This window comes from Gasterosteus aculeatus, chromosome 9 (genome assembly GCF_964276395.1).
Source record: "Gasterosteus aculeatus chromosome 9, fGasAcu3.hap1.1, whole genome shotgun sequence".
Lineage (NCBI taxonomy): Eukaryota > Metazoa > Chordata > Actinopteri > Perciformes > Gasterosteidae > Gasterosteus > Gasterosteus aculeatus.
The window spans coordinates 555,001-566,377 of record NC_135696.1 but is presented as its reverse complement, the minus strand read 5'-3'; the positions used below and the strand labels follow the sequence as shown (position 1 = coordinate 566,377).

General features: G+C 45.0%; 1 protein-coding gene across 1 annotated transcript; it reads left to right on the top strand.

The window, feature by feature from the left end:
- The first annotated feature begins 3,364 nt into the window (after positions 1–3,364).
- LOC120825237 (uncharacterized) lies at positions 3,365–11,118 on the top strand. The gene is made up of 6 exons (XM_040186750.2): positions 3,365–3,800; positions 4,078–5,184; positions 5,931–6,239; positions 7,162–7,279; positions 7,956–8,066; positions 10,268–11,118. The coding sequence occupies exons 1-6, from the start codon at positions 3,737–3,739 to the stop codon at positions 10,440–10,442; spliced, it is 1,884 nt and encodes a 627-aa protein (XP_040042684.1). The 5' UTR covers positions 3,365–3,736; the 3' UTR covers positions 10,443–11,118.
- The last annotated feature ends 259 nt before the right edge of the window (positions 11,119–11,377 follow it).

Below are 11,377 nucleotides of genomic sequence, written 5' to 3'. Positions count from 1 at the left end.
ATATTCTTCATTATTAGGGCACCCCCCCTCTGAGAAAGGGTTGAGTGTTAGATCATTATAATCAATTAAAAGTATTGCTATTAAGAAGACATTTCACTCATGTAAAATAATATAATATGATAACATAGACCAGACAAAAACGCTCTGTGGTGGGGAAAAAGTGACATCCATTTAATGAACTTGTGACATCTTCTAGAATTACGAGAATACAGACCACCAAGCCAAACAACGTGGAGGTGGGTAAGCTCTCTTTAACATCAGCAGCTTCTGGAGCCATAAACACATATGCACGCAAAAAGAGAGCCGTGCACACAGAACCTCGTTGCTGGGCAACCCGCTGATTGTTGATGTTCTCATCTGGAGCGTGCGCTGCCGTGCTCAGCTGTCTCAACCTGTCTCGGTTCGGGTCTGCTCGTTTCTCTCCGGCCTCCACTTCTCTGCTCTCATCAAAGCAAACTCTGAGCAGCCTGCTTGGCCCTCACGTAGAAGTTCATGCCGAGAGCATTTTACAACGTCACGTGTTTGCAGACGCAGCCCTGCAGCTATTACATAGTAGTTATGTTTGATTTGGGTCACTTAGCGTGATATCCTGGTGGTGCATTTAATCAGGGATTCATTTAAGTTGGCTGCATCTGTTATTCTGTGCTTTTATTTGTCTTTATTTAGAGGCACAATAATTGCAACCATTGCCCACAATGCTGCAGTCCTTAATATTATGTCTTTGCCGTGCATTTTTTCACCGTTCACTAACTGCTTGCTGACACTCAGGATGTCAGTGTAAACTTTGAACATCTAGCTTAACACACCAGCAGCTTCCTGTCTTCTCATTGGGCTCCTCTGTTTTTCACATATAGAGTTTAACACGACCATTCTGTGAATCTTGTCCCTACTTTGTAACAAGTGCCAAATTACATTTTAGCATTTTACAACACAGATCTTTTCAAATAAGGAAATCCCAAATGAACTTGCCCTTGTTAGGGGTCCTGCCCTGCAGAGGTGATAGCTTTCCCTGACTGTAGATGGCGTACGTTAGCATCTGCGTTGAGGTGGATAAAAGGACATTTGAACTGCGTCAGAATGTAATATGTTCAACATATCACATTATGTCTGATGTTTATGTTTGACCTCAAACGCACGTCTAAAGGCGATCGGACAACGGCACCTTTTCTTGTCCGAATCACCAATGGAGCACCTCTTAAAACTGGGTTTAATGGATGTAAATACGAGCGTAGAAAGCAGCTAGATGTGCAACGTTCTCCAGTCGTGGTGTCGCCCCCCCCACCGCCCCCAGCGCCCTCGCTTCATGGAGAGCACGTCTGAAATACCAACGGTGACATGTGAAATACAGACAGCATGTCCTATGGCCTCACAGCACAGGGTGCCCCCCCCCAAACAGAGCCGCATCAGAAGCCACAAAAACCTCAGGAAAGCCGCAACACAGAGAGAGAGAAGTTAAAATATGCAATTTAGTAGTAATAATAGAGAATTTTTACAAGCTAAGACATAGTTTGAAATCAGAAACATTTGTGTGTAAAATTCACCTTGATCCGTTTTTTACTGACTTTAGAGCATTTATGCACGGGTTCTGTGTACTGTGGGACTCTGTATGTAGAGAAAAGAATCGGTATCACAAGTTTATTGCCAAGAACGTTGCGGAACAGAATTTGCCTTTATTATTGGTGCAACCCTATGAACACAGTGCAGTGATATAAGACAAAATAAACACATTTAAAACATGAAATGTATGGTAAAATATTTTAAACCATTAAACAAATGACAGTAGGTTGATTTCATTAAGTGTCAAGTGTATGTGAGAAATGTAAAAAGGTGCGGAACTGTAAGAAATTGTTGGTATAAGCACACTTAGCTTCATGGTAACAATCCCTCCCTCACAAGTATCCAGCCCAGTCACAAGTATGCAGTGCTACTGCCTGGTAGCACAAAGCACACCGTGAAGCTCATGTGACCGTATTAACCTTTCAGACCTAATCCTGCAGCCATGAGACAGAGAGATCAGAAAAAAGTTAGAGAAATTTCCAAAGAACAAAGAAAGCAGAAGAGAAAACAACTGTCAAATGTTTTGTTGCTCCTCTGAAGCCCTCAAGACTCCGTTTCTATCTATGGTTTGTTTTGACACACAGACTCTTGATATACAGAAGCGCAGATTTGCCACTGCATTGTCAAATGAATCGAATTGAACCCGATATCAGCGTGCAACTCCCCCCGTGGCTTCAAAAGCAACAAGACCACAGAGAATAAAACTGACGTGATGTTCTTGTAGCATCAGTGACAGCAAGAAATGTCTCCATTATTTCCATAGTTAGTTTTATAGCTCGCAGCCAAATGTCAGTTTACTTGCTGAGGGGCCGGCGACATAACACGGCTGCAGGGTCTGGCAATGTCATTGGCTGCGTGACACGAGTTGTATGGCTTTGTCATGCTGGTCTTTCGGCATGTGAGTGAGTCAGTGGAGCCTTAGGTCAAGATCAGCCGATTTCATTGAAAGGGAAGTTACATTAACCCGGAGCGGTGATTAATATTAGGCATTAATGAGCCTTAAACATTGCTTCCCACTGACCGGAGGACCAAACCCTCCAATCATATCATACCACTTAGTCTTGAAATTCTTTATTTTTATAGATTTTCATGGCAACCCATTCAATTGTTATTGAGATGTTTACGTTGGTACCAATGTGGTGGAATTAGAAAAAGCAATTTCAAATCTGGGATGGCCAATTCAGAAGCCCTCGATTTCATACATGGCTGCGTCCTCAGAGGCAATTTAAACAATTCAGTCCAAGTGCTTTTTTGTGTACGCTTGGGATGTTTGCCTGACACCAACCTGGATATAAATACAAACAAACTGCCTGCACATAAACTCATTTCCTCATTGCCTTTGTACCGTGTGGATGCCTCTGATCATTGATCACAATCAATTTAACACCTACTTCCAATTTAGATTCCTACACTGGTGCAAGCTAGACATCCATATGAAAAAGAAACATTCCTTGTATTATATAACTAGATAGACATGAATGTCTTTGTTGGATAACCGGGCAGTTGGAAACCATGTGGCATCACCGTGCCATTCTAACTCTTACTGTGCTCTGGTGAAACACAAGTGTGGTAGAAAGAAAGGCCATAAAGCAGTTAATGAGAAACGCTTGTTAAGCAGACACACATAAGGAATGCCGTTTCACTAAGCCTTAATCGGACAATGCTTCTTTACTTTAGTAGATATTGTGAACTTTGCTATTGCTCTACTTTCTATAACTCTATGTCAAGTTCTTACGGTAGCATCAGCCACGCCCCAAACTCGCAGCCCGTCTATAATTGCTCTCCCAGAGTTCACTATGTGTGTGACATGCCGCCCAAGCACCACCACAGCTCTTGTAAGGGACTCGGTAGCATTTAGCACCGAAGTGCTACCTTACCCCCTCCTCCTCCCGACTCCATTGGGAGACACCTGTTGGCACGGAGACACCTCGGGGTGGCAACATTTAACATGGCGATGTTCGTTTTTTCACCCTCCCTTCTTTCACCGTCGGCCATTAACATTGCCCTCCCTGCCCCGGGCCCAATCGACTCTACACACTCGTAGTGCGGTCCTGTGGCGGGATACACGCTCACACTGGACGTTTGAGCAAGACTGAAGGAACCAAAGGGAAGTAAAGAGGCTTCTCCCGGGATCCTGGGGATTGTTTTCGGAGTATCATTTTATGTTTTCTCTGACAACATGGAGTACTGCTTTTTGACTGGATTCCTAGTGGTTTTGTTGCTTCAACGTTGCACGTGTGAAGGTAGGCTGGCATTTGACAAACGGTCTTGATTATCTGTGGTGAAATCTTTGTGTTTTGATCAAAGGTTATTAGCTGCAGACTGAATTCAAACGGCACATTTACTTCATAATTTCCAATAGAATTCCCCCCACACACGACGTGCTAATGACCTTCAACTAATATGTCTGTAAATAAAGTAATGATAATCATAGATATTATCCTTGGACTGGTTGTCAACATGACCTCTTCATTGGTATCAATGATCACATACAATAAATATTCTATACCATCCCCACAGGTCACTCTACCTCCATCCAGTCCTCCACAGTGGTGCCCTTGCATGATGGGCCAACCGTCCTCCAAGAACCAGAGCCCCCTGCAGAGGTGGTACCTGCGGTGGCCCCCCCCAGCCTGAAGGAAGTACAGCAGGCCGTGCAGGAGGCCTCAGAGCAGGTGGAGACCCGTGGGGCGGAGGAAGTGCTGAAGGTGCTGCTGGAGAGGGTGGTGGAGGCAGCTTGGGGGCAGGTGGAAGTAGCAGGAGAAGTGAAAGCAGATGAGGAAGCAGTACGGGAGGAGGATGCCCTTGAGCCTGAAAAAGAGGAGGTGGAAACAAATGCAGAGGTGTTGGAGAAGGCGGTGGAGGGAGAAGATGTGGTTGCCCAGGGCGACGATAACGATGCTGGAGAGGAGCAGGAGGTAGCAGTGGTGGATGCAGTGGAATATGTTTCTGAGGAGGGCAAAGGAGTTGAGGAGGGGGAAGGGGAGACCGTGACGGGATCTGTGGAGGAGACCGGAGTGGGGGTAGAAGCAGAGGGAGAGGAGGTTATCAACAAGTCTTCAGGCATTGAATACGCTCCGAGGACTGTAGAAGACACTGTGTTAGAAGAGGTGGGAGGGCATTTAAAGTTGGCGGAGGCAGGGCCGCGGGTCGGCATCGAGCGGGCTGTGCTGTCGGAAGAGAAAAGTGCGGCTCAAACAGAAAGGCCGGAGGTAGAGGAAACCCCAGCTGTTGTGGAGGAGGCCGTGGCCGAGTCCAACACCAGCCTGCCGTCAGTAGGGGACGTGTGGGGAAATGAAGAAACTCAGGTCGATGAAATGGAGGGCGACGCCATAGTCCCTCACTCTGATGATTTAGAGTCCACACAATCAGTGGTAGGGGAGAAGGTAGAAGAGATAAACATAGAGGAGGATGCCAAAGAGCCAGAGGTGGAGGACGAACAAGGCCATTTGGTGGCGGGGGGTGTAGCTGCAGAAGATGAAGGGGCAGAAGCTACGCCAGCGAGGGAAGAGAGTCTAATCAAGGGAGAATCAGTGGAGCTGGCGAATGAGGGGGGTGATCCACCAGCGGGGGAAGAGGAGCAGATGTCTCTGGAGACCTCGCATGGCGATGAAAAAGAGGATCAAGGTGAGATATGTGTGAGGTGGTCCTCGGCTGGCACCATGCCCCGCGGAATAAACAACAACCAACAAATACAAACCCTCGTGTCAATATTTCCTCTCCTTTCATTAATGAGCTCTATATTTTGTCTCACTTTGGTTTCAGCACATCCCAATCTAATGATAACATAACTTGTAAAATGTTGAATATGTAAAAACTCACTTTTTATTTGGGTCACCAAAACCTAAAACTGCAATGGTATTTGCCTTTAAACATTCTGATGCATTAGACTCAGCAGCTTTGGTTGAGCATGCATTGTTTGCAAATTAACCTACTTTAACAGGGGAAAGCTACTAAATGAAGATTAAAAGCCCCTTTCATACATTTTACAATAATTTTGGTTACCAGCCTGAAAAACCAAGGCCTAACGTTCAACCTCATCTGCTTTGGGTGGATTGGGAAACATTTTTTCAATACGCTTTCGGTAGGAAGCGCCTGAGAAAATGTTTACTCAGAATATCCTGACACAAACATTAATCATTCATCAGTGGAAACATCTAAAAAAAGTATCTCAAAGCCCAATGGTTGCATGCAAAAAGACAGCTACTCTAACGACACATTCTGCACTGTGGAAACGTTGCGATACTACTACTCCTCAGCCGCAGCACATCAATGCATTATTCTACATTCCATAGGCCCACTCCACAAACCCTAACCCTTGACCTCTCGTCTTCATCTCCATGTGTGTGTCACATACCAAACCCCTCTCCTAGAAGTGCTGGTGATCTCCGCCCCAGAGCCGCAGGACGCTGGGGGGGCCTCCGTGGAGCCGAGCCCCGAGAACCAGGCTTTCACCCCCGGAACATTCCCGGGTGTGGGGGAGCCTGAAGAAAATGCCCTTGGTGAGGAGGCGTATAACAATGAGATCATAGACCCGACGGATGTCCATTTGCCACATGACGCTGTGGAGCCCCAAGCTGCACCGGATCACTCTGTGAAGGTTCTAGCTGAACCCCCTCAGGCGGAAGGGGAGGAACCAGGCGAGGCCAATGAGCTGCTGGAAGAAGCAGCTGGAAACAAAGGTGAAATAGAAAAAAGCAATAAATATCACAGTTGACTGCCACAGTTACTCTTCTGATATTGGTCAATCAATAATGAGACTGATGGTCTCCAATGGGGTGAACATCTGAACTATGACACAGCACCAATAAACTTACTTCCATTTATTTTGTATCGCTGGTTTTTATGAAATGTTATGTTTGAATATGCAAATCTGGCATATCTTGTCTTTAGATAACTTTTGTTCAAATATGAGACAAATCTACATTGGCAAGTAGAAAAAGTCATTAAAAAAAGTATATTGGGTGTTTTCTTTCCACCGGTATGGATAAAGATGTGTTCATGTGGAAACTAAATGCCTCAAAGTTCCTGCAGTGTCTCATCTTAAAACGTTTTGAAGGGTCAAACGTTATAGTAAAAAAATCCCATACTATTTTCTAGTGCAGTTTCAGGACTTGAATGGACTGAAAAACGGGTTTGGGTATACATTACAGCAGATTTTCTGCAGCTTATAACTTGGGCAGAGTGGAGAAGATGAAAACAGATCATCTTTGATTTTGCCAACAAAATATACAGATGGCCAAGTTGTTTTTCAACCCATTTGAATAAACACTTGCCAGGCTGACTTCACGCTGACTGACACAGGACCAGAAACTCTCCTGTCACAACATGTTCCACTTCTGTCTCACCGAAATGTTTTACTGTATACAGGTCCAATGCCCCCAATGTCTCAAACAAATGCCCCTTTCAGCTGATGTCCTTTAAACAAGCTTGTAAAATGACATGATGAAAGAAAGCAGGTATTTCACTTCATTTTTCCTTCCTGGCAACATTAATGTGATGGCGGGAAAAGAAATGGAGCACAGCCTGTTTAGATGAGGGACGGTTGATTCAGTAGCTGCAAAGCGTTCTGCACGTCATCACCATCTCTCTCTCTCTGTTTAGAGACAGCTGAGCCGGGCCTGGAGCCGTGGAAGATTGGGGCTATTTCTGCTGCAGCCTTCCTAGTTTTGGAGACCATTATCATCGTTGTCTATATCCTCAAATGTCGTAACAAAAATAGGTAGGCAGCCCTGGTTTGGGGCCACTCATTTCAAAGAACACAGACTCGATAAAGTCATTATTTCATCATTTTGCAGCTCAACTACTAGACGGTATTATTCCCGGCAGGTCGCCATCAGTCGACACAATTAGCTGCTTTATACATCCAAGAGTCTCGTACAAAAAGGGATTTTCATTCAAAACCTAATCTTACCGTACTCGATAAGGATTTTTTAGTACCGCTTAGTCCTTGTAAAACAGACTCTTTTATTCTCTCGTTACTTTTTATGAATGGCTATCAAAATAATACTTCTGCATTCGCACAAGTACCAACTATATCCCAGAGCGTCTTCTCTAATGGCTGAAAATAAGCCACCTGATTGCTAGCTGTAGCACCAGCAGCGCTGCAATCACAGATGGGACTTACAGCAGCGCCGGTGCGTGATTGCTTCAGATGTTGCACAAGCTGCAGCTAACACGCGGGTAGATGGTGACGCGAGGAGACGGTGCCCAGTGTTGCTTCACCATTTCTCTTGTAAAAATACAATTTATTATTGGCCCTTCCAATAATATGCTGTACCGTTTTTTGATTATTTTTCCAAATGCTCCAACACAACAGGCAATTCATTTGTAGACGGGCAACAGTGAGCAGCAGCAGTAATAACCGACTTTTTTTATTTGTGTGCGTCTGTGTGCAGCACCGCGGGCATTCAGCGTGCGTGTGAGGAAGGGTGTGTTGAACCGGAGGACGCCACAGGGGGGGACGGCAGTGACGACACACTTCCTGCAAGCAACAGGGACGCCCAACAGTATGTTCACACATGCAACAAATCTATCCAACATCCACGTTTGCTGGATAGCGGGACAGATAGATTGTAGATCAATCGCCCTACGCGACATTCACAACCACTATGAGACGCGGCGGCCCCTGAGACACGCCCACTTTCGGGCCGCCAAATTCAACGCTGCAATTTGAAATCAGGTTTCTCGCAGCAGCTTTATTAAAGCAAAGAAAGGACTCATTGTTGGCCTCCACGAGTCTTGCTCTAATAATCTCCGACCATTGCTCCCCTAGATTTATTGGAAGCTGTAAGTACGCCATGTAGGTCTTTTGTCTTATTTAAGCTATTTCAAGGCTTCATTTCAAGGACTTCATGGTTTATGTTTCACTGAGCTCAGACAGTAGGCCCATGTATTTGCTAGCTCCCCCCCAGGGTCCGATTTTCTGCAACCACCAACCTGACTATCAGTTTGTCACCAACACCAGCCGGTTGTCAGGTCTGCTCGCTGCCATCCAGCTGAATGCTGCGCACTGACCTGCAATCTTGTGGTTCATAGGAACCACCAGCTGCGTGCTTCTCAGCTGATTCCCTCCCGGCTAAGATATGCGCTCAAGAGGCTGATAGCTGGGTCACATGAGGGCGAGCCCTGTGAAGTGGGTAATTCCACTGTTATTTCTAATCAGACTTGCAAGGCTCGGATCAATAATAAGCCAAAGGTGCTTGTGCGCGAGCAGCGACCATGAGAAAGAGGGCGAGGATGAAATCTGAAGGGAAACATGAAGTGTGCACAGCACAGGCAATAACACAGCAACACTGAATGATTAAACACACTGGTCTTGAACTGTGTCCTTGTTAAGAGATTCTATGTGTGTGACAATCCAGCTGCCATTGAATCAGGGAATCACTGAAAACGCTGCCAACCAACCGCAGACGTCACTCTTAGAAATAAGAGTCTCAATAGTTTGCGGTACAAAGTGCTGCTTCTTTTACACAACAGAGGCCCAGACGCAAAGCACATTCAGTAAGTTTTGTCTATTGGCTTGATGATTTTTTGAAACTGTCCAATATGCTTTTAGAAAATGCAAATGAGGGCGACCGTTGTTTGTATAGTAAATAAATGGTTCGAAACGAAGATTCAGAATTCAAACACTCTTTACACACACTCCTCATAACAACTGGACTTGGTATGCGATATCCAGCATTAATAATCATAATAAATGTTACATACACAACCTAACTAAATAAAAAGTGTATATATCCTAAAAATCTAATAATTTGGTTGAATTAGTCATGTACAGTTAGTTATGTACAGGCCTAAAATTAAGTTTCCAAGTGGCAGCGTTGATGGAGATGGTTGTAGGCCAACATCCTACTGGGTCATTAGACAGAGATATGTATTTGTTTATTGGATTTTGGATTATTTTACTTCTGCTTCATTTCAAGTTCTGAGGAAAAATCACAATATCTACACAGTTTCACTAATAAAAAATGATTTTTAAGTGTTAATGCAATCAGCAGATTTAAAAAGCTAACGTTCGGCCTTTTTAAAAGACCCGTACAAGCTTCAAAACACTGAGGAGGTATATTTGCTGGCTCATTTGGTGTTGTAGACAAAACGTCAACATCTCGTAAGCTTGTGTTTATACCGCGGAACTTATTTCAGGAAACAAAAACTCATTAAGATCGTTCCTGAAGCACTCTGTTGTGCAAAATGTCAGATTACAGCAGAGGTAGTAATGGGAGACCATAATGCATTCTGGGTGAGATGCAGCCCTTCAGCGGCCATGCTCTGTGCAAAAAGAATGATAGTTAACGTGGCAGTATGGACGGGCTTGGGGGTAAATCTACTGGGGCATTTTTAAAACACATGCAGGGCTTATTTCGTCCTGGACGCTTGTCACCTGCAATTAGTCGATAGTGTCAGCTGACCTATTTATATATCTGGGTGTGTCGTCATCTCCTTCCCCCGTCTCCATCTGGTGCGTCATTAAATAAACACACCCCGCGGTTACAATATTAGCATTGGCTCGCAGCAGTTCGACAGCCATTATGAAAACACAAAATGAAGTTGTGTTGGTTTTTCACTGGTAGACTAAGTGCATCACAATGTCTTTGTTCTTGTGAAACAGATGTTAATCCTCATTTGCATAAAGCAGCTTCCACTGCGTCTGTGATTATTCCTGCTCTCAAACACTGTCTGCAATGGGCCCCTCTGTCCCGTCTCCCAGGATAGCAGCACTCGACGCGTTCCAGGTCCCTTCAACTGCGGCCCTGAACAAAGGGCAGAAGGAAGAGGAGCGCGCGGTCGCCATGTCCGACCTCCCGCCCAGCTCCGCAGAGGAGTCGGCCTGCTCCGGACCAGGACCGGACTGCTCGCAGGACCTCAGGACTTCCATCCTCTAGGGGATCCAATCCAGCCGCTCCGTCTGTCCCCACCGTTAGCTAAACAAAGGCAAAGCAAAAAATACGCCACTCTGCCGGCCCCGGGCCCAATCCAGCCAATGAATCAGCCCGATTTGTCAAAGCCCAGCCAACCCGAACCCGAGTGTAATATCTACAGTATATGCAACACATTTGCATTCGGTGTGCAGGAATGCGTGTCTGCCCGTACGAGTGTAAACTGAAAAACAGACTGTACTGTCACACATATGGCTCGGGTGAACGCGCGGCAGTGGGCGTGCGCATTAAGCAGGTGAGCCCACCAGTGGAAATGAGTGAAAGGGAAGAGCATGTTTTAAAATACTCGGTGTGCATGTATGTGAGTGTATGTAAATGAAATCAAACGTATTATGATTCCAGTTTGATTTGAATAAAACTGTTGAAATGTTTTTCATACTGAACACATCAGTCAAGCTGAACAAAAGCTGTGGGAAACGATGTAAAAGGGGCTGCGGGTCTTTTTCTTTCTCAGTAATTCACTAAGTGCTTTGACGGTAGAGTGTCACAGTCTCATTAGAATACACAACAAAAAAAGAAATGTCACTATTGACACAATGTTAAAAAGTTGATGTTTATTCTTCAAAACACTTTGTATTGTCGTTTATGATTTGAAAAGTACCAAATAAAAAAAATAAGAATATTGAATGTGTGCGGGTGGCTAGTCAGTAAATCAAGCTCACCCATTGTGTGGGAATAAGTGGTTTGTGTGGGCAAATGGTCAAAACTTGTCCCGAGCACCTGCCTGCCCCCACAGATAACAAAACATCACACATGTTGTTCAACGGGACGACATTCACCAAGAAGTATGACTGCTATCTCACAGTCGGATCCTTCATTGCTTGAGTGCCCACACAATGGCGTCATTCGGGTTGTGATCATAAGGCCTATGAAAGAATGCA

Coding starts and splice junctions, on each gene's coding strand:
- LOC120825237 (XM_040186750.2), top strand. CDS start 3,737: ATGGAGTACTGCTTTTTGACTGGATTCCTAGTGGTTTTGTTGCTTCAA. Junction 3,801..4,077: donor TCAACGTTGCACGTGTGAAG/GTAGGCTGGCAT, acceptor CCATCCCCACAG/GTCACTCTACCTCCATCCAG. Junction 6,240..7,161: donor AGAAGCAGCTGGAAACAAAG/GTGAAATAGAAA, acceptor CTCTCTGTTTAG/AGACAGCTGAGCCGGGCCTG.